Source organism: Empidonax traillii, unplaced genomic scaffold (genome assembly GCF_003031625.1).
Source record: "Empidonax traillii isolate 1590-97213 ecotype Southwest subspecies unplaced genomic scaffold, ASM303162v1 scaffold1492:size189942, whole genome shotgun sequence".
Classification (NCBI taxonomy): Eukaryota; Metazoa; Chordata; class Aves; order Passeriformes; family Tyrannidae; genus Empidonax; species Empidonax traillii.
In genome coordinates, this window is record NW_020956685.1 from 111410 (window position 1) to 134601 (window position 23192).

The 23192-nt window shown below is 49.5% G+C and overlaps 1 protein-coding gene across 11 annotated transcripts; it reads right to left on the reverse strand.

Moving 5' to 3' along the window:
• Positions 1-3432: 3432 nt before the first annotated feature.
• On the reverse strand, positions 3433-22798 carry EXOC7 (exocyst complex component 7). 11 transcript variants are annotated; one of them, XM_027907529.1, is made up of 22 exons: positions 22644-22798; positions 21683-21748; positions 20595-20779; positions 20359-20464; positions 19620-19842; positions 18708-18875; positions 17660-17671; positions 12917-13009; positions 11875-11943; positions 10548-10693; positions 10156-10308; positions 9640-9738; positions 8982-9044; positions 8595-8661; positions 7306-7344; positions 6190-6255; positions 5794-5914; positions 5309-5404; positions 4965-5028; positions 4386-4427; positions 4098-4231; positions 3433-3687 (listed from the first exon to the last, which is right to left on the reverse strand). In XM_027907529.1, the coding sequence occupies exons 1-22, from the start codon at positions 22701-22703 to the stop codon at positions 3585-3587; spliced, it is 2175 nt and encodes a 724-aa protein (XP_027763330.1). In that variant the 5' UTR covers positions 22704-22798; the 3' UTR covers positions 3433-3584. The 11 variants fall into 11 exon arrangements, with proteins under 11 accessions (XP_027763330.1, XP_027763331.1, XP_027763337.1 ...); XM_027907530.1 differs by lacking the exon at positions 17660-17671; XM_027907536.1 differs by lacking the exon at positions 12917-13009.
• Positions 22799-23192: the final 394 nt, after the last annotated feature.

The window sequence follows — 23192 nt, forward strand, 5'->3', positions numbered from 1 at the left end:
TTTACAGATTCTACAGAAACAGGGAAAAAAGCCCCCTCCAACTTATCTGCCACTGTCCCTGCTCATCAGAGGAGGAAACCATTGCCCTCTCACCCAGCCCATGCCTTGATGAGCCCTCCAAGGGCAACCACAAGGCTTTTCTGCCAACACAAAACCATGCTGGGAAGTGACTTTCCCCCACAAATAATGGAGCATATCAGGAAAAGATAAGAGTATTCCCATCTGCTGGTACTCAGCACCCTCCCAGCTGAGGGAGGCGTGCTCCTCATCTGTTCCCTTGGGAGGTCTCGTCTTAAATTAAGACCAATGCATGTCCTCACATTCCAGTTAAAATTTAATAAAAACATATTCAACTGGAAGTGGAAAATAAATAGGCTTAAGTCAGCTCTCAAGTCCAAGAGTGGGCAGGGACACGAGGGACACTTGAGCTGAAACCTCAGTTAATGTGAACTTTGCAGCACACGAATTTATCACTGGAGTTAAAGAAGTTGTTTTGGTTTGTGGTTTTGTTTTGAAACACTTACTCTGCCAAATTTGCTCCCCAGTATTAGGAGGCAGCAGGTGGGAGATCCTGGCACAGCCCCAGCCTGGGCCTCAGTGGAGCTAAAAAAAATAAACAACAGAGAAATGGGGCTCTGGCCCCAAAACCTTGGAAATCAGAGTCTGTGTCAGGCAGAACGGGAGGTGAGGGGAGAGCAATAAACCTTGCAGGAGCCTTGCAGAAAGTAGAGAGGAGGGCAGAGAGGATTCAGCCCCATCCGTGGCCCCTTCCCACGGTCTCAGCATCACTCAAGGCTCCACACAGCTCTTAGCGAGGATGTGAAGGGCTCAACTGTGAGAGGGTCAGGCTGTGCTGGCTGCCATGATCACTCTTAATTAACATGTTGCAAACACATTCCTTACCATAAAAAGCCAAGGAGCACACGGAGCTGTTCCCTGTGCTGTGCAGTGTTGGACAAAGTCAGCCTGGAGGGGGCCAGCGGCTCCTCCTGCTCCCATCCCAAGGGAGGGGTGGCTCAGCCCAAAACGTGCTGCTGCTCCCGAGGCAGGTCTAGCTGCTGCAGGGGCTGCTCAGCGAGGCCAAGAGCCCAACCAGCTCCCCATGTCCATTCCCTGCGCAGGGGAGAAGCAGGTGGTGAGGGAATGGTTAGAGACAAGGGTGAGTGGGAGGTTGGATTTAAGAAACAGCGACCGAGTGGCTCAGCTTTCCCTTTAACTCAGAGAAAATGAGGGTGTCTTGATTCCTACCTGGGATTAACATAAACTACCTCTTCCTGCTACCTCCTCCAGCTCCTCCTCACTGCATGGCAGCTGCCAAGCTCAGCTCTCAGTCCCCAGCTGCCTCCTACCCCCATTCCTTACTCCAGATGCAGCCAGGGCATCCCTGAGGTAGGAAACAACCCAACCAGCTGCTGGTGCTGGTAATGGAGAGCCCAGGAACGAGAGGGACAATTTGCATCCCATCTCTGACTGCATCTACCCACCAGCCCTGGTCTGTACAGTTTTCCTGGGGGAACAGGCTGACAGCAAGGCCCAGAAATGCCTCTTTTGGCATGGGTCATGCAGAGAGGCATTCCCAGAGTCTCTGGAGAACAGGATGTGGCCTCGTCCCAAACCCTTAAGGATTTAATGCATTTTTGGGGGGCTTTGGTTGGCATAAGAGCATCAGCATGGGGAGGATTCCAGCTCCTGCACACTAAAGCTCAGGTGCTCCAGAAATGCTGCAGGCAAAGCTCTCTCTTCCCTCCCCTGGCTTTGCCTGTGACCGTTCTGGGTGAATTGCCTTGCCCTGGGATCAGGGGCAATAAAACATGTTCTACAGCTCAGCCTGAATTCCACACACTCTCCTGGAGAAAGAAACTCACATCAGCCTGCTGCAGCAGCAGAAACACATCCAGAAAGATGGAATCCAGGTCCTTCTGGTGAATGTCAGGGTGTGTATCCAGCAGCCTGGACGCTGCACACAACACAAGCCAGCAGCACTTTGCTTATGCTTTCCGACACCGTCCGGCGCCTGCCAGCCTTTGGAGGCTCTTTGGAGCTGGCAGAGGTGAAAAACAGCGTGTGCTGAGGTCTCAGGTGTCCTCAGACATTGGAGATCTGAAAGCAGGAGGGAAGGCCCCTGCAGGGAGGGCTCTGGGGTCGGCACTGTGGGCCTGCACAGTCAGACACATAAAAACGGCCAGGTGGGGCGATCAACTCACACTGTGGTGCAGCTCTGGGCTGGACAAGCCTGTCCAATCTGCTGGTTTTCAGGCATTTGTTACACCAGGGAGTGTGTCAGACCAGGCTGAGGAGGAAGAGGAGGTCAGGGGTTTAGAAAAGCCAGAAGCTTCCTGAAAAACAAGAGGCTGGGTCTGCCACAGCGGGACCTGCACTAACATCCAACAGCTCTGCCACTGCTGGGCTAATCAGACACCACAAACACTCCAGTAAACACAGCTCAGGTGAATAATGGGTTTGCTCCAAACTGCAAAGCAGCAGCTATTGTGCATGCTCCATGCTCTATGGAAACCCTGTATTTCAAGTGTTCCAGGCAAACAGTGGAGCAGCAGCAGGAGAGAAGGAGGTGGGAGCAGGAGGTGCTGCCTGGCCAGAGACCACAGACACAACACAGGTGGTGTTCCTCGGAAAGGCTTTGGTGCAAAGCTGTCAAGAGTCCAGCTCCTGTATCTAAGCCTGCCAGGATTGCTCCAAGGCATGTGGGAGAGCACTTGCTTCACACATGATGCCCGTGGGCTGAACAGGGGGAACAGGCTTGGATGCTTGCAGGGAAGGGATTTAAGATCCCTTCAGCATCAGATTTAAGAAGACAGGAGACAAAGGAAAGAGAGGGATGCGAGGAAGATGCTGAGTAGAAATCTGTACGGACACTTCTGCATATGCTCTGCCTCAGGTCGAGGGGCAGCACTCAGCCAGGCCACCATGGAGCTCCCTGTGGTTTCCCACTGCTCTGCCAGGAGTCCAGACTGCCTTCACCCTGTCTGCCACTGCCTTGTGAAGGACTGAGCACTGATATGGGGATTGCTTGTCAAATTTTGGGTAAAACATCCTGGTGCATGACTAGACTGCACCCCCACGGCCAGACACCACCACACCCCAGAACCAGCATCGTGCCCCATCACTGAGCTAAATAACAGTCAAGAGTAACAATGTGAAAATCCTTTGGGATCCTACAGAACTGAGATTCCCAAAACCCATCAGGGAAGCAGGTGGCACCATGTGGAGCCCTCAGCCTCCTGCCCCAAACAGAAGGGCTGGATCCACAAGGTTGGGGGGGGGTTGTGTGTGTTTCTCTTTTAAACACACTCCCCATATCTCCTGCAAATCAAGGCATTAACACAAACCCAGGTGAGAAGATGCCCAAATGTAAGAGCCCACATGGCAGACTTTGCCTTATCCCGTGGATCCAGAGCAAAGACAGCCAGGAAGGAGTGTTTCCACAGGTTTATAAATCTGATAAATACAAGTGTAACACCCTGCCCACCACAATGGGGCAGGGGAGAAGGGAAGGGAGTCCCAAGGGTTGCTGAGAGAGCATTGGCTTGTACTTGGCAGCTGGAGAGTTCATGACAGCTAGAAATTTATGCTGACGTGTCGAACAGCTTCTCGATCATCTCCCCCACCTGGTCAACCTGGTATTTGATGTACTTCTCAGGGTTCTTGGTGAAGGGCACGTTGCCATATCTGCAAAGGAAGACAATCCCCAGGTGACAAATGACTGGAACACAGCAAAGAGACCCACTGGCCCCTCCTCTGTCACAAATCAGCTCCACTCCAACACATACCACTTGAATCCCACAGGGCATCCTGTACAGAGCAAGTGACCTGGTTACCCCTGCTCTCACAAGTTTTACATGAGCAGCCCAGAGGGGATCAGAGTTTCATGTTCACTAGAACACTTGTGCTCACCCTGACTGAGGAATTGGGGTGACAGCACCTGTCTGCAACTAGTAAAGATCAGCCTGGGCATGTTTGAGTGTGCCAGGGAGAAGCTGAGGCAGGACAGCAGAAAAGTGCCTCAGCTCAGGCTATACTAGGCACCACAGACCTCTGTAAACCCACAGAAGAGAGGACAGCGTGGCAGGAGGCCTCACCTGTTCAAGAAGGCACCATAGGTCTCTTTCACAATGGTTTTCTGTGCCCGGCGGATTTTGTCCCGTTGCTCCATGTCTGGAATTGCCCAGGCCTTCTGGATCTTACACAGCTCCTCCAGCCCATCATTAAAACCCTGTCCAAAGTAAAGCTCAGTGAGCATCCCATCTCCACACCAAGTCTGATGCTCTTTCCCTCTGCTGCTGATCACCAGAAGTTCTCCTCCTCGGGCAGATCTGTCTGTCCCAACTGACCAGGGATGTTCTTATACCACCCAACACCCTCCTTACCTTAAAGCGCTCCTTTATCATCTGCCTCTCCTTGTCCTTGAGCTGCAACAAGAAGGGAAAGGATTTTATTTCATCTCCAGGAATAAATATTCAACATCAGTGTTCGCCCACAACTCCCCATCCAACCTAAGCAATATGCAACCCACTTGGTTTGGATTCCCCCTCCTAAAGCAGTGAGGAGAGAGCTGCACAGAGCAGGACACCCTACACTCAGCAAGTGGCTTTCAGCTGAAGTAGTTTTAACAAGAGTAATTTTCATCCAGAACAGACATAAAAATAGACTTCTTTATGCTTCCAGCCCTTTCCAAAGAAAGGTCTCAGGGTTTTGCAAATCCAAAATAGAAGCCATGTGAAGATATAAGAATGGAGGCAGAGATTTAAAGGCTTGGATGAATCTGGGGCAGGGGAGATCAGAAGGCACTGCTGCTCTCCATCTTGCGCCAGCCACAGCATTCACTCTGCAGAGCAATGCTGGCATGAGATATAAAGAAAGTTTCTGAGAATTTTTTAATATGACAAAGGAGAAGATGTTTCTAGCAATTTCTGTCATCTCATGCCCATTCTTGCCCATCCTCTCACCTTCACTCCTGGTTGAAAGACAGGCAGGTTTCTCTCCGAGATGTAATCTGTTACCTTCAACCAGCTGCACATGAAATGAGATGAGAAAGAGGCAAAGAGGAGTTACTCATACCTCACCAGATCATCTGTTTTCACCCACAACCCAAAGGCCAACTCAGACAATACACATCCCAGAACTTTCCACAGTGACCTCTCCCCAAATTAGATTAATTGCTTGAGAACTAGAATAAGTGGCTTTGGTTTCAGACAAGTTTCTGGTTTAGGTTAATCTCTCCTGCTGCTCCAGCAGCACTGGCTGCCAAGGAGCCCCCAAACCACAGGAAAAGCAGAGGCTGCCACCTGACCTGCGCTGGTATGTCTGGATCTGCTGCTCGATGAGCTCCCGGTAAGACCTCTCGGCTGTTTTCTGTGTCACAGCCACCAATTGGATCAGCTCGGACCTGGAAGAGCAGAAATCCTGAGGAAACACCTGAGCCAGCTGCTCTCAGCGTGGCAGCATTTCAGCCGCCATCAACAAGTCCTTTTTTGCCCTTCACACTAAAAGGGTCCTTGAAATGTGGAAAAGAAGCGACTCCAAGGCACTTTCCAGTGTCCTCAGCCCTCCAAGGATCAAAGGATTCTCTACAGCCTAAGGCATCTCAAATGCTTTTATCTCCCACTCTCGTATAATGTGATGTTTACAATACTGCAGAACTTTCAAAAAGGCAGTTTCAGAAATAGAAGAAAAAGCAGATCTGAGACAGGCTGGCAAGTGAATGCTCTTAATGCAGAGCTCTGTTCCAAAACCGAGCCTTGGACTTGGGGGAGATTAACTCAGACACACACTTACTTCTCCAGAGATTTCAGAATGTAGTTGTAGTTGTTGTGCAGAAAAATGGCACTCAAAGCTGGGTCTTCATAAACCTTGGATTTACTAAGCAGGTTAAGCTGCAAGTTGCCCAGCACTTTGCCTTCAAGAGGGAAAAACAGAGAACAAGTTTTGCACTGGAACTTCTCATTACTGACAAAACAAACCAAGCTGTGGGCCCACGGCAAAGTGAACAGCACAGCCCCAGCTGCCTGTACAAAGGGTACAGTCACATGTACTTAACAATCCTTACACAGATATTTCCTCAGCAAGTCACCAGAACCTCTCTGCAAACTATGGCCTTCACTGCACCTGGCAAACGAGCCAAGTGAAGGAGAGTCTGTGGGGCAGAAGGGGGAAGGTGAGCAGGGTACTCACAGATGTAGGTGCTGAGCAGCCTCCTGCTGAACTCTGAGCTGTAGCTACTGGCTGAGGAGCTGGTCTCTGAAAAGAAAAGAGTTTTGGGCCAGTTAATATGTCCTGAGAAGGGGGGGAGTGTGTGTGGCCACCCTGCCTCTATTCAAACAAGCCTCATCCCTGTTGCTATGGAATTAGTGCAGAGCTCCCATCAACAGTGAAATTAGCTCCTGTTTCAGAGCTGACTGTCAACAGCTCATCCACGGTGAGGGTGGGAGAGCTCTGCACCCCTCAGCCCTTGTATCTGCACCAAGTGCAGAGCACCCCACCAGAAATCTCTCCTTTTCTTCTGCTGCTCAGGGGACACCCCCTTGATCAGAAATAAAGTCACGAAACTCATCCACCCCATCCTTCCCCCACCACCTGAAAAGGGTCTGTAAGCACTAGAAATCGGCAATCAGAGAACAAATAAGCTGCAGCTGTTAACAGCAAGCACACAACAGTAATTGAAAGAAGCAGAAGGGCTCTGGAAAGTTTCAGCCATCCCCATGGTTGCTGACAGGGCCTGCCTGGCTCTGAGGGGGACCGTGCCAGCATGGGAGCCTGCCCTTACAAGCAGTGACTCGGGGCTGGCACATGCTCCTCTGTGTGTGCATAAGAGATGGCTTTCTGCCCTCGAGGGCTTGTGGGCGTGGGGCCCAGGGGACACGTGGGGTGGCCATCTCCTCCTGCCCCCACCGGAGAGTTTGGCAGTCGGGCCTAACTCGGGTGGTCCGAGTTCACGAGCACCCCATGGGAAAGGCCTCGAGGCTGCTGTTGCTGGGAGCTGGACAATACAGAGCAGAGCACACACGGGGTAAAGCACGAGCCCAGCTGGGCCAACCTGCTACCTGTGCCAAAGGGAGGCGGTGCCATGAGAGTGTCTTGAGCCTGGCTTCAGCTCATGTGGCATCCCTCATTGTCTGCTGCTGACAAAGCCCTCCCTATTCTCTCTGGCCCACTGGCAAGAATTACCTACCCTCCCCTTCTCCCCCTCTTCAATAGTGTGTTAATTTATTTACCACTGCTGGAGGATAAAGGATTAACATACATCACCAGAGTCCGAGGCAGTACGAACAGGTGGGTAAGTCTGCTTACCTCTGGGATCTAAAGGAATATTGTATGTGTCCCCAAGAACTACAAAGATTAGGCAGAGCAGAGAGAAAAGGGGAGGGAGGAGAGAAAAGAAATGCAAAGTGCAAAAAGACAGGTTAGAGACCACCATCCCTTTGAGAACAAAGCAGATATTAACACAGAGCAGCCACAGACAGGTACACAGGAGAGCAGGCAGGAGTCCTTCCAAGGCCTCAAACGAAGTGGAGATCACAGAGAAAGGCAGAGTCCAACTTCCTTCCCCTGCATTGTGACTGGTTGAATTTGCCAGGATACCTCATTCCAAATCTGTTCAAACCCTCTTTCAAGGCAAAGCTACCTCAAGCCTATGCTACCTTTTCAATCAGCTCCTAAGACAGATCCCCATTGCACAACAACATGTCAAGACTTCCAAACAACAGCGCTGGTGGAGGACGTGGGAAACAGTTGATTTTTCCAAGAAAAAACTCAAACCACTTATTTGGCCAAGGAAAGAGAGCCAAGGCCCAGGAGGATCTGAGCACATTGAGCTTGCAGGTGGAGAGGGCACAAGGCAGTGGCTAGAGGATGTGGGAAGAAACAGAGACATTAGAGCTTGAGTTAATTTAGAACTGGCAGAAATTTCCAGGCAGGAATTTTGCAGATAACAGTCTGGAGGCAGCTTTAAGCTTCCCCCTATCTCTGCTTCTAATGGGCTCCCTAATCCTCAGACTGGAGAAGTCTGAGCCTCCTGATCTCCATTCCTCCACCTCTCCAGCCTGCTCTACTCCAACCTACCCAAAAGCCAGAGCTCTGCCAAGGTCGAGAGCTCACTGGAAAGCTGGGAGCTGCTGCTCTGCACAGACCCAAAATCACACTCCAGCTGACACACAGCAACATTCTGCTGCACAAAGCAGCAGCTCTCGGCTTCTGATCTAGGCATTTATTCCTAGAATGAGCCTCTCCAGCATCCTGGAAAGCAGAGCTAAAGTTTGTCTCTCTGACAGAGCACATGGCACGTGAACAGCTCAGGAGATCCAGCTTGCCCATAGATGGATGCTGAGGAGATTCTTGCTGTTGCATTCTGAGCTGAGGAGCAAGTGTGGAAGGCCAACAAAGAAACTGCATCCCTTGGAGTTCTCCAGATAACCAACTATGTGGTCATGGCAGATCAGAGGACAAGACAAACCACAGGGTGAAGGACAGGAGGAGAACAAGCCCACAGTGCACTTTGAGGTTTGATTATGTTAGGGAAGATATGCAGGCAATTTGAGGAAGGAACAGCATGCCCAGCCAAGCCCCATGCGTGTATGTACCTTGTGAGGCCAGCATGGCACCTGCAGTCTCCTGGAAATCCAGTAATTGCTGTAGGAAAAGGATGGCCTGGAAGCAAGGAAGGGAAGTTAAGAGCAACCAACGTTGCATCTCCTGTGCTCTGCTATGAAGGATCATGAAGAACCACTAGTTCCTTCACACTTCAAAGCCTCCAAGAAACAAATCACTACACTCTGAGCTGGTGGGTTTCCCCACACAGTCACCTATGGCTGAGCCAGGGTCACCAGCTCATCTTGCCATGGAAGCCAGATAATTGTTTAATTGTTAATACCAAGACAGCTTAACTTGAGAGGTTTCCCTACTGCTCTTTTTTAATCCTCTTCAGAAGCCATTTTTCATAAGGGATGGTTCAAATCATCATCACTTACATTGCTGGTGAGTTCGTGAACTGTCCCATCTTTTGGCATGTTATATTCCTTGTCTGGATCATTCTAGGAAGGGAAGAGAGACAGACACAAGGTGAGCGTGTAAAAAAAGTGAAGACACCTACAATACAACTGCTGCTACAAGTGAGCTGAAGGCTTGTTTATCCAGCCTCCCTCAACACTCTCAGACCTGGCTCTTGCAGTGCCATCTCCTGGTGCTCAGAAACCACAGCTCCCAACACACCAGCAGCTCAGAACCACAGGGGTTTGTTCAGCATGTGACTTTCATCACATCTTCAGCTCACCTGCCTGGCAAGTGCATTCCCCAAGCCCACCTTACACAGGAAGAGCTTAACAGGAGTCCCCCAAAACTTTTCTTTTTAAATAGGATTAAATTCTGAGATTGATACTGATAGCTGCAGAGGCCTAGAAGCTTATGTCAAATTATTTGTAGCATGCCTGTTAAGGGTCTTAGGCAGAGGCCTCCCGTAGTTGAAACCAGCACCAAGCATTTGGTATTTGACCATCCAAAGCGATTCAACAGGTTCCTGCTTTAGTGAGAAACTGCACTCTAGTGAGAAAGATGAAAGCTAAACTAGGGGTTCTGCTCAGAAAACCCCCCTTCCAAGCCTGCCAGAGACAACACTGAGGACAACCTTACCTTAATGTTGTCTGCAAACTCTTCCAGTGCCTTCGCACCAGTGGTCTCCATGGAAGTGATAAGCCCTGGCAATTTGTTCTTAGTGCCTGCTGCAGTTCCCTGCAAAAGTTCCACAGCAGATCAGGGAAGGAAAACAAACAGTATCTGAACTGCCATCCAGCACCCACCCCACCCCAGCATCTCAGTTCTCCACGTGCCAAAAGAATATTTACAGCACCATCAACGACACGTGAAATTCCACATTCTCCTGCCAGGCAGAGAGGGAAGATGTCATCACTCTAAAGATGACCAGGACTTGCTACCTCTCACGTTTTGTCACACACATTGTACAATACAGAAGGCTGGTGCATCACAGCTGGGAGCAGATGGAAAGGGGCCTTGCTGAACCTGGATGCCATAAGTGACACCTGGGGAACCTTGTGTCATGGTCCAAGCAGGCCCTCCTCAGAGCAGCCATTCAAAAAGTTCCCCAGACAACCCAAGCTACAGGAGCCTTTCCAATCCCATCACACTTACCTGCAAGACCTGGTCAAATTCTGGCTTCATCTGCTTAAGATGCTTCAGGATGGGGAAGATTGTGAGCACAGCTGAATAGTCGTGTCGGATGATGGCTTTCCGGGCAGCTGAGACAATGTTATCCCCCTCCATGATCAGGTTATCTAATGACTCCTGCAACAAAGCCACAGACTCAGGAGGGAGCAGCACAACTTTTTCCCAGGCAGCACAAGGAGCTCGATGCAGGACACGTCACAGATGTCCATCTGGCTGATGGGTCATTTGTGGTACCAGTGAGGAACTCTGAGCACGTGTTCTCCAGGGTCTGTGCTTGACCCCATTCCCTGAACAGGTCTTGGAGGACAATCCCAGCATCCTTCACAAGAGAAGCAAAACAGAGAGGTTCAACTGACCTGAATGAGAGAATCAAAGGTCTTTTTCTGGTGGTGCTCTGGGACAATTTCTGTCAGGAGCTGGTACTCGCTCTGGGCCAGTTTGACAAAGGCACTGACACAGTGGATGTAGGCGTCGATCTCGATGTCAAACACATCGTCCCTCCCTGCAAGGGCAACAGGGATTTAAGAGACAGCAAAATCCACCCTGAGCTTCCAGCAGCTCTGCTCATTCCAAGGCTTTGGTCTACACGAGGCTCTTCTGGAAAAGTTGGCTCTGGCTTCCTGCAGGAGGCAGGAAAAGTCATCTGCAGTTCAGGAAACGCACATCAGCGCACCAGCTCTTTCCAGCCTCACGACAGAAGGGAAGTTTGGAGCTCTTCTGGGACACGGACTAAATTTAATCAAGGGCTTGAACACAGAGTACTAAACTCAGGAAAGGTCTGAGGTGAATTATTCAACATCTCTGCTTGTATTTTTAGAATTCCTTATCTCCATCCGTCATGCAGATGAAGAACTGCCATTTTGCATCAACATTTCTGGGAAATAAGGGCTGTCCTGGAAGGCAGCCTCTTCCCACAAGCAGAAAAGGAAGATAAAACCCAGGCAGATGAACATTTACATCCTATGAAGCAGGAATATCAGTATAGCCAGGTGAATTATCTGCCACACAATGCTGCATACAAATGAGTCCTAGAATACAAATATGTTGGACAAAGATCCACCAAAGATCCTACATGGATCTTTGTGCCAGTGGGATACAAGGGCTGGCACCAAAACTCATGCCAACCACTGCTGGATGTGTCTGCAGGACAGACACAGACACCATCCTGCCAGAGAGTAAGATGGCACAGAGAGGCCTTCTGCTGCTGCTTCTCTCCTCACAGCAACTTTTGGTGGAAAAAGAACCAATTCTTCCCTAAAGTGGCAGGTCCCTCAGGGCGATATTTTAAAAGTTCTGGTCGGGGAAGCACAAATGTGGTGTGCTTTTACAGACTGCCTACAGTGCAGTGACCCACTGTACTGCAGTGCTGCACATGATCCCTTTCCTGTTCACTTTGCTTCACCACCAAACAGGCCAGCAGCCACCAAAGTGCCCCTCAGCACGGCCTCAGCCAGTCTCTGGTTGGACAAAGTTGGGGTTCCCTGTCTGAGGGCTTGGGGGGTGTGTGATTAGTGGGAGTGAACTCTACTGAGAAGAGCCAGAGCTTCTTAGCCAGAGGAGGCCCATGCTTCAGGACTGCCCACGGAGACGAACAGCCACTGGCTACAGAATTCCAGTGCAGCATGCTGGGAGGAAGGGATGGATGTTAGCCAGCTCGTTACGGAGTGACAACACGGTACTTACCCGCAGCCGGCCCGTGCTTGTCGCTCAGGGTATCGCAAAGGTGTTTAACTCGTAAATCATGCTCATGACCTAGTGAGATGTCAGCCGGCACAAACAGAAGGCGCAATTTATCCAGGGTGGTTACAGCATGGATGCTCACACTGGGCTGGATGCTGCTTCAAGCCTGGCTTATTGGATCTGATGGACACCGTTTTCCCTACACAGTCCCAGGACTGCTTCCTGACCACATCCCTTTGTTGGGCTATTTAGCAGCAGCAACCCTTTGAAACCTGATGAGAAGTGTGAGTTAAGTCGCTTGTTGGGCCACAGAGTCCCTTGAACCTCCTGCCTGAGTTCTGAATGGGACTGCAGGCACCAAGTCCAATTTGTACCCACAATCATTACAAATCCAAACTCAAAACCCTGCTCAGCATGAGAATTTTTCCCCAAATGAGTGATGTTAGTCACCATCTGGGATTTAGGAGACTCCAGCATAGGTGCTGAAGAGAACTGCTTTGGATGCTTACATAGCAGGAGGCAGGAATTTCTCATGGATGTTTTGACGCAAATGACCTCTTCTGCCTTATCTGGCACAACCTGTATGAGCAGAGGAGGTCAGAATGTGGAAGATGATGGTCATTTAGGGAGGTCTCCACAGAGGTGTACAGGGACAATACACTGGCTGTGGTCCAACACTTCAGCATCAGGTTTGGAAAGGTCACTGGGAAACTGAATGTCTCAAAGTCCAGGCAAAAAGAAAAGAGAACAGGAATACCACAAGCAGATGCCAGCAGAGCAGAGCTTCCATTACCCAGGTGGCTGTGGTGGGTCAGTGTTAAGGTGACACTCCTCTCCACCTCTACCCATGTTTACAGACACTTTGAAATTCAGATGGTAAATTCAGGAAAATAATTTGGCCCTCCAGCATCTCCTTGTTTCCCCAAGGATAGCTGTACCTAACCAATGCTGTCCACTAAAGACTGGACTAATGGAAGCCCCACCTGGAAAAGCAAGGCTGATACACAGAGAAAGTCAAGGGTGAAGTAGCTAGAGCTGTGATTACCTTCCATAGGAATGAGGTTAGAGGCCCCCTTTTTCCCATCTAGACCATGCTGAGAGTACTGTTTCAGAAGGTTCTGAGCCTTACGGATCGTGCCTGTCACCAGAACCAGAGAGAAGAGACAAGAAGACCTAGAAAATGAGTGAAAGAAAACAAACCCAGAACACCAGCCCTCCACCAGCATCACCCGGGGCCCAGCGAGAGGACGCTGGGCACCAATGAGCATGCTCAGTACAGGAATGTCAACCCCAAAATCAAGTCCAAGTGTGCAGATACAATGACATTTCCAGACTCTTTCCCGGCTTTCTGGCCAGGGGCATAAATTCCAGCCAGGATACAGACGCAGGGAGTGCTCCAATCAGTCTGGAGAGGAGGGTGAGAAACACCGTCATGGAAGGGAAGCAGTGAAGCTCCCTTCCCTCTAGTGGGTTTATTTAAGTTGGAACTCTGCATCCAAGCATACAAGGTCTGTGCTTCTCCTCCCCTGTGGAAGCAGGGCTTTGCACATGGACAATTCCTGTCTGGCAACACGTTGCCTGCTCCTCGGAGCCACAACCGCGGCCACTTGGTAAGAGGTGCCTTTTTAAGAGGTATTTTCTGAGCATAATCAATAAAGACCCATCAGGAGCCCCACAGCCAAGACAAGGAATGGCACAGGAAGCAATAAAAAGGGTGACAATCTCTGGGCTCTAGGGAGCAATTGCAGCAGCAATTCCCATCCCAGGAATCACAGAATAATGGATGCTGCCCACCCATGTCTAACTCGCATTAAGCCACCCTAATCCCCAAGACGCTTCTCTTCTAAAGAACCGCAAATCAATTAAAACCATGGAAAAAAAATAACACTGGGTTAAAAGATTTATACTTAACACACACAAAACCCAGACAGAACTGAACAAAAGGCAACGCTGGATATACAGCTAGAAAGCACAAAACAAAGCATTAATGTGACAACTGAAGACTAGGCAGTGTTTCCACATTAAAAGGTTAGTCGTCATGCAACAAGCTACAATTACCACAAGCACACGGACACCCTCTCACAGCAGAGCTTTGCTGTTGCCTGCACAACAGGGAACTGGAAGTTTTGGGAAGGTAGAAGGAGTTTCTATAGCAGACCCAAATGAAACAGAACCAGGCTGAGTAAATGAAGAAGCCAAAACATAAAAACGAGGCTGCCAAAATTAAGAATTGTTCTTCCTCTACAAAGTAATAAATCACTTCAAGCATGCAGAAAATCCCTACTCCCATCAGGCCACTGGAAATGAGCGTTGGCTGCCCAAGTGCTGAGGGGAAGCACAAGTACACACAGCTGCAGAACAGCTTCATCCCAGAAAGGGATATATGGCAGGGGAAAGGAAACTTCAGATTCCCCTGACAGTGCATCTCTAGGTGGGGAGAACAAGAGACAGCAGATCCCATTAAAGTACTGCCTTAAACTGGTGCGCTTACTAAATAACAGAGCATGGTTCCTAAGGTGTAAATTTTCACTGGCAACATTTTTCTTCTACCAGTTCAGAATATTCTCAATCATTTAATAAAGGAAAAAGAAATCATATCCATACAACACATTCTTCTAGCAGGAACCTTCTCCCCTTCAGACCCACACCTGGCAGGTGGGCAGACTTACACCCTTGCTGGCTGATGTATCTGCTTCTAAGCTTCTGCCATATGATCAAATGAGCGGGTTATGCCTCTTCTTCCAAGCTTTCCAATGCTCTTCACACCCCACATTTCTACTTTATTCTTAGTTACTTTCAGAAACCTTACAAACTTGGGCTCAGCAAGTTCCTCTGAGCAAGGAGGGCTGTGGAAAGTTCTGGGGAGATGCACTAAGCTCTTCCTCACTGCTGTTCCCTCAGCCCAGCTGATGCAGAGCAGCTCAACCTGGGTACTATTCTGCTACCAGTTCTTTCAGCTTTCCCATTTTCAGCCATCCAGGAGGAGGGGAAAATCAAAAAGGAATACAAAGAGAGGGTAAACTGGTGTGAAAACCAAGCAGACAGTACAATTGCTGCAGCTGTCAGGAGGGTCGCATTGCACAGGTATGCAGGGGATGTCTCCACAGCCCACCCCTGCTGGTTTCTTTTTCATTTTTTTCCCCTCTTTTTCTCAATTTCAGGGGATGAAATTAGGCTGCATTTTGTTTGCATAAGCACAATTACCTGTGTTTACTGACACACACCAAGTGTTTGGTGTCCATGGGCATCACTTCAGTGCTGCTGGATCCCTCTGACTTACCATTGTAATTAGGTTTTAATGGATTCTAGTGGAAGCCAAATGCTTTTGTTCCAAGATTGTTTTCCCCTATTAGGCAGCTCCCTAACCAAAAGGGACTGTGTTGCAGCTACTAATGAAAACATCACATTCAATCTAGGCAGTGATCAGGATGGGAAGCAGGAATGGGCTCTTTATTCTGTCACTCAGCCTGCCTTCAGGTAGCACCTCACTGCTAAGCCAAACAGGTAACCAGGTAAACTGGAGCACTAAGGAAACTGGAAAGGGGCTCCCCTGCAGCTTGTAAAGAGCCACAAAAGTTAAAGAAAAAACAACAAACACCTGAAACTTTTGCTTCTGTAGCCCAGTTGTTAAATAAAGCAGCTTTTGGGCACACATGAAGCACAGTTTTCCTAATTGCTGTCCTGATTCTCCCTTCCATTAGGCAGCATTCCATTCAAGCAGCAGGGAAACATCCTCTTTTCTTAAGCACCAGCTGCAGGAATCTGTGTGAAACCAGACAAAGCTCTCTCTGCCTTTTGCTTGCAGGCAGCCAGATCAAGTGGCCCCATCCTTCCCAAAAATGCAGAGCTGCTGAGCTACCTGCTGCTCTCAAGCCAACAAGAGAGCACAGGGTCTCCAGGCATCACAAAGAAGCTGCCTTTGATGTGCACACGTTTGCAGCAGGATGATCTGGGAATCTGAACACACCTGCCCTCTGAGACACTGCTGACATTTCAAACAGCAGACTAAAACCAGAAAAAGCCCACAAATTGCTTCATCTGTTCAACTTGACTTGGCAAGCTGCACTCAAGGGGAGACAACTCTGCTTTAGAAGCATCTCCAGCAGTCAGATTTTAAACTGCACGTTGTAACAACAGGAGACAGCACAGGGAACACCAACAGATAAAACAGGAGCAGAGAGATGAAGATCCTCTGAAACAACCCATGGATATGGAGCATGTTGTCTAGAATCCAACACAGTATCTAGCAGGGTCTCTGCCTTGTTACCTAATACCTCACCTTCCCTTCAGCTTTAGCCTCTCTTGCGCTTTGTTTTGTGGGTAAAAAAAGCTATAGCACATCAGATTTAGTTTGTTATTTACCCCTTGCAACAGGTTAAAGTGTGCATTGGGGTGTGCACTGGGATATTCTTATTTAGGGACAAAGGAGATCAACTCACTTGTTGGAATTGGGAGAAAAAGCCCTTGTCTGAAACCCAAATTGGCAGAACTTGACTTTACTTATTGAAATAAAATAATAGAACAGGAAAAAAAATCTGTCTTTGTCCATCACTGAACAAAGGCCAAACCCAGGGGAATCAAACATCACCAGGTAATATGGCTCTGAAGAGAGCCAGTGCCAGTGTGAAGGGGGTGTGAGGCCTCCACCTCAAGAGCTGTCCTTGAAAGCTGATGGAACTGCAGGAAAAAAGGTGAATCTCTGCTCAAAGACTCTTTTTTTCTCCATTTTTAGCTTCACTTAAGTACAATTCAGTGGCCATAAGAGATGGCTGGTGTATGAGGTGTAACCACCACTGTCCTTCAAGTCTGGATCTCTGTCCTTGTTCACGGAAGACTGAGGACAAATTAGCCACTATTTTTTCTTGAGATTAACAATAAGCCAATGGATCATTTGAAGTGCTCTTTCCTTCACACACCATCAGCTCTGTGAGTGCATTCAGACCATGCTCTGTGCCTTCTACCTGGCCCATCTCAGAAAATCCAATTAAACTGGGAAAAAGACATGAAAAATCTCCTGGCAAATTTACAGCCGAGACATTAATTGTGACAAGTAGCTCTGGATGCCCAAATGCATCCACTTTGGGGGAGTCCTGCTTGTAGGAAACAAATGCTTGTGGCCCTCCAACATGTGGGCTCCTTTCTATACCCTCTATGTGATCATCCAAGATCTGAGACTCATTAAAAAGATTCTAGTGATTTTTTTTTTTAATCTGTCCATGGAAAAAAAAAAAAAAACAAACCACCAACTAATCCATTCCTAACTCTTTACCCAGAGCAGAGGGGAGGTGTTACCCTTTTTGTCAGGCTGCTCAGAAAGGTTTGCTGACCATAAGCAATGCACTGCAATCAAAACCCAGCAATCTTTTCAGAATCAGGTGGATAACGTGGAATTGTGGACCAGTTCTGAAGCATCTGCAACCTGAGAACCCCATGGCTCAACTACAGATCCCTACTGGCACCTTTTAAGTGGCTCAGTGTCTCTGAACCCTTTATCAGGTGGTTCTCTGCTGACAGGGGAAAATTCACTGAAATTCACAGTTGGGCTGCAATTCATGGATCAGCTTTCAGGAACAGCTCCAGGGCATAGCAGCAATGGCACAGATTGATTTTAAAAGACCAGAGGGGTGATGTCTGGATGCCATAGCCTTCCCCAGGCAGCCCTCCCTCCCCGAATATCCCAGGCACACCCTCTGCTTTAGCAAGAAGAGGCCCAGCAAAGCCTCTCCACACACAGAAGTGAAGAGAGTGAGCACCAGGGCCAGCACACACACACATAGACACACATTACCTGGGATGAGGACTGCATTCACAGCAGGATTATAAAAATAAACACAACACAATTAAAATGGGTATTTCTTCCTCCTCTCTTCCTCCTCCCTTTCCCCATCCCATCCATTCCCACTCCCTACCCACATTTCTTACTGTTTTCCTGAACCCACTGAGAGTATTTGGACAACACAGGAAAAAACAGTAGGGAAGGAGAGTATTGGCCAGGCAAACTCACGGAAATATGGACTTTACTGACTTGACTACTCATACAGAGGAGACAACAGGGTGCTGGGTCACAGAGGGACAATATGCCTGTGCTGCTGTGGGGGATATGTGCTGGCTTTTGCTGGCCCTCCTGGCTGTGCTCCCACTAGATGGCACATTCCAGAGACGGGAATTCCAACTCTGCACTCCTCTACACCAGAGTGACCAACCTCACCAGCTGCACAAAATGCAGCAAAACTCCATTATGAGCAGAGGAGGAGGAATAACCCACCAGCCACATCCATAGCTCTTCCAAAGACAGGCCAAGGCAGGAACTTTTAAGAGCCCTTCCAAAATTCTGACAACACTGGATCTCGCTTTTGTAGGCACCTACCAAGGCCTCATCTCAACTCCTGACTCCTTGCTTTCCTAGCACAATAATAATTTATTCATGGTTAATGATTCAAGTGATGTATTTTATCAGATATGAGCTTTCTGTGTGCTGTGACACAGACTACATTCCACATTCCAGTGTTGAGGACAGGTGTTCTCAGACCAAATCCTTCCACAACTCTCTCAGGTCTCTTTTTACTCATCTCCTTCCTCAAGTCCTTTCCTCTCCCTGTACCCAGGGCCCCTCTCCTCCCTTTACAGCACCCAGAGAACAAACCTGATGGCTTGACTGACAGAAAGTGTCTGTAATTCCAATGCTGAATCGAGGGCAGGGGTGTTTATCTCCAAAATCTCCCCCCTGCTCCCGTCCCAGGAGCACATTTTTAGACACACACGCTTCCCCAGCAGCGAGAGGGCCTGCAGGGGTGTGTTCAGTGCCCAGTACAGTGACCCCTCTCCAGGGGACTCACCTGGTCTCTTGATTGGTTTTTTGGTGGGGGTGTCCTTCCTTTTGTTCTGAATGGCAGGGGAATAGGGCACCCCAGAGGAGGAGCTGTTCTTACGGAAATGGTCCTTCAGCCCCTTGATGGAGCGGTCGAGCTGGACAGAGCGGATTTGGAAGTAAACAGTCATGAAATCTAAGGAGACAAGGTAGAAATAAGATTATAATTTTATGAGGTTCTCAGCATTTGAAAGCAGGATACAAAGTGACCAACAAAATATGCTCTGTGTGCTGGAGTTGCCTTTGATCATGGAAAAATTCTTAAGAAGCTTTTAAGGATGTTCGTCATACTTAGTAGGCACAGTAATCCCCACTCAGGAGTAAATCATCGAGGTGGGGGGGTTTTCTAGGAGCTACTCGTTGCAGGCAACCTGTGCAAGTTCACATTCACTCACAAAGGAAAAGTCAATGAAGGAGTAAAAGGCTCTATCAGATCTTGCTGCAGAACAGGAAAGGAGAGACTTCCACAGACTAAAGAAAGTCTGTGCTGTTCTCCCCCTGCCCTTGGTCACATCTCACACAAAAAGTTATGCCCATTATTATTTCCCAAATGGGAATAAGCGACCCGTGTCTTGCAAGTTTATGAAAACTGAGCAGGATCTTCAGGCGATGGAAAGACTGAACTACTCACCTAAAAGGTGCCAGTAAGGCAGTCACTAGTCCTGCCAGGGCTGCCAGGTGCCCACAGCAGTGACCCACGCACTGGTGGCCACAGCAGCCCCTGAGCAGAGGCCTCATGGCTGAAGGGGTGTGATGCACAAGCCCAGCTGTGCAGGGTTACACACACAGCCCTCAACATCCCCCTTTTGGTCTCAGCCACACATGGGAAGCAGTGGTAAGAGACAGAGCTGCAAGGGAGCAGCTGTACAGCACTGCCCACCTTGATTCCTGCCGTTCTCCACCAGCCAGCCGGAAATGCGGATGATGTCGTGCAGGACACTCTCCGGGAGGTGCTCCAGGGACATCTCCTCCTGTGTCTCCATTTCATCGTCCCCGCTGATCAGGTCCAGGATGAGGATGGGTGGCACTGGCTTGGTGTGCCGTGTCATCAAGCTGCGGAACTCGGACTCCAGGGACTCCTTGCCCCTCTCAAAAAGGGATTTCTGGCGCAAAACAGCAGGACAGAAGCTGTAATCAATCACTCACTTCTGTAATCAATCAGTCATGAATATTTCTGCATAAGAACATGCTTTCTGCAGCATTTCTAACCACTGCCAAGTGCTTCGTGCTTCAGACTCCAACCCCGCCTGTATCTGAGAGACACTTAAAGGGAATTAAATAAAAAAAATGCTTGGGAGTCACTCAGCCTTCAAGTGGGATTTAAACAGATCACCCATTCTGCTCAAGTAGCTGAAGGACTGAGAAACGCTACTCAAGAGGAGGTTCAATCAACTCCTCCACAGGTGTAAGATCTGCTTCCCGAATTCCTCCTGGTACAATGCACGGAGAGCAAACCACCAGCAGCAGAAATGCTGCCGAGAACAGGCTTAAACAGGAGCCAAAGCAATGGTTCCTTCAGCTGTGCCCAGACACACCTTCAGCAGGCAGCAAACCCACAGCCCCTCAGAGCTGTGTCTGTCCCTCTCCCACCCATGCCAGGTTCCAGACCCAGGGCCTACCACACGGTTCAGCTCCGGGCTGTCCGGATTGTTGTCCTGGAAGTATTCCACTGCCTTCTGGATTTTGTCCATGCAATTCAAGTATTCCTCCAACCTCCCAGTGGGGCTAAAAACAAAACCAAAATTAAAAAGCAGTGCCCCACAAAGCAAACAAAGATAACAAGTAAGTACCTACCTCTAACCCAAAAATCCAATAGGATGAAACTCCCCAGCAAGATCCAGCTGGCTCAACTCACCCTTCCTTTATGATCTTCTCCGTGTCTTTGGCCACATGGTAGTAACTGATGACGTGATCCAAGCAGGACAGGGTCTTCTCCACATTCTCCTGCAGGCGCTGCAGGTTCTCTGTCTGTTTGTGGACTGGGATGATGGAGTTCTCCAGCTTCATCAGACGACTCTCAAAGGAGGACAGGATAGAAACCTGCATGCCAAGAGAGAAACCAAGGGCTGAGGATCCTTCCTACAGATCCATGCAGTGGGGTACGAGCCAGAGCATGGCAGTCAGGGACCTTCAAGGCCCAACTTCACTTTCTGTGGCTCCTTAGCAGCTGTTTCCAACCCTCTGCATCCTGATCCGTATTAACAGTCACAAAACAGATCACCTGCCACACAGAGATGGGCAACAAAAGCGCAATTAGCAGACACTTTGTTCCACATCACTGAGACCCAAAATTCAGCTGCACCACACAAAGGTTCAGGATCAATACAGTGAGAACCATCAGAGACATTTGGTTTTAAAAGAGGACTGTGATATTGTTTCTGAAAGGTGGAAAACCATAGTAAGCTCATAAAAGAGTGCCTCAGTATCATCTTTTCTAGATCAAAATGTAATTCCTATAAGGTTCCCTTCTTTGTTATGTTTTCCAGACTTCTCTGGTGGTGCCTCTATGACTTTTTTAAAGCCCCAAACTGGGCACAGCACATAAGCTGAGGGCTTATGAGCAATTATAGCCCAGTAATTACTTCCTACCTTTGCACAGAACACTCCCAAAATAAAACTCCAAACAAAACCAGAATTTATGAAGCAACAACACAATGCTCTTGCACAAACTAAACTGAGGTCTATTAATACCTCTTCCCAAGAGAGAGGAGTGACTGCAGTAGAGGTGAGGCCAACAGCTCACCTGAGCCCTCCTCAGAGCAGGAGAGAAGCTCAGGATTGAGGCACTGATCAGGTTTCCCCTTTGCCCAGCCACTGGGGCAGAAAGAGCAAATTCAGAGCAAGGGGTTCATCGCTCCACACCCCACAGTGACAACCTTGAAAACTAACAAATCTAAGAAATTAAGAAAAGTAAATCCAGCCCCAACATTAGGAGCTCCTCACCATGTTCTTGGTGAGCTGGTCACTCTTCTCAAGGCTCTCTTTGATAAAGGACAGAGTTTCTTCTTCCTGCCAGTGTGATGAAAAAAAAAGAGCCTTCAGTTCGGAACACTCAACTTTTAAGACACTAAACATTAGACATAAGTTTTTACAAGCCTTGGTAAACACTGCAGCAAACCGTGTTTGGTCTGATGGTGAGGACACATTTTAACAAACCCCCTCTCAGAGCAGAAATCAGAGCAAGTGACCCCAGGTGGGGACATGCGTAGTGAGTGAGGGTTTTAGAGATTGTTTCCCTTCAGTACCACCAGACTCAGCATAACACAAAATTAACATCTTTCCCAAGGAGGGACAAACTTGCCTGCCACAGCACAACACGAGTGTTGCACTGGTACCTTCCAAAAACCCCACACAGGGCAGAGAACTTCAGTGGCCAAAGCAAAGCAGTAAACGAGAGCTGGTTTTAAGTCATTAAAGCCCAGATACCAGGAGGGAACAGCAGCCTGCAAGGGCTGTTTTTAAGTCACCTAAACCCAGATATAGGGGTGGAACAGAAGCCAGCAAGGCCCAGAGATAGAGGGAGAACAGCAGGCAGTGAGGGTTGGTTTTAAGTCACCTAAACCCAGATACAGGGATGGAATAGCAGTCTGCAAGGGTGGATTTTAAGTCACCAAGGGCTGGTCTCCCAGGCTACATCGGAAGGCAGAGCCCGTAGATGCCGCCGGTACCGAAGAAGGGGTCAGAGATACCCCATGCCCCTGAAAACCAGGCCTCGAAGGGGGTCTGGGGACGCTCCGAGGCCCGGAAAGGGGTGACCAGGCCCCTGGGGGGTCCCAGGTCGCCCCCAAGCCCGGTGGGGACCTCCAGGCCCAGCCCCGTCCCCCGGCAACGCCACGGGGATGCGGGCCCGGGCCCTGACCCCAGCCCCGGCAGCGCCCCCAGCGGGTCTCGAGCTCAGCCCTACCTGCTTGAGCTTGTCCTCGATCTCCCTGCGGCGGGCCGACACCTCCTCGCTCGGGATCATCGCGCCGGGGCCGCTCGGAGCCACCGCGCCCGGCCCGTCACCGCCCCGCCGCCATCATGGGCATGCGCGGACAGCCCCGACGCCATCTTGAGAGTGGCTGGAGGCGGGGCCGGGAGGCGGCGGGGGCGGGTGAGGCGCATGCGCAATGCCATGCGAGCGGCCATGTTGAGAGTGGCGGGAGGGCTGCGCCGCCATCTTGGGAGTGGCGAGGTGGGTCAAACAACCCCAGCGTTAATTGGGCTGGAAATTGAGCTGAGAACATCGAGTGAAGCCCAACACCGCCTCGTCACACAGACCAGGGCGCTTCGGGTTGTGTCCAGTCTGTCCTTAAGCACCTCCAGAGACGGTGACCCCACCACCGCCCTGCCAGCCCATTCCAATGTCTCCAATCAGCCTTTCTGGGAAGAAATTCCTCCTCGTGTCCAACCCAAACCTCCCCTGGAGCAGACTGTGTCCTCTCGTCCTGAGCGTGGCACTGTTGTGTAAAAT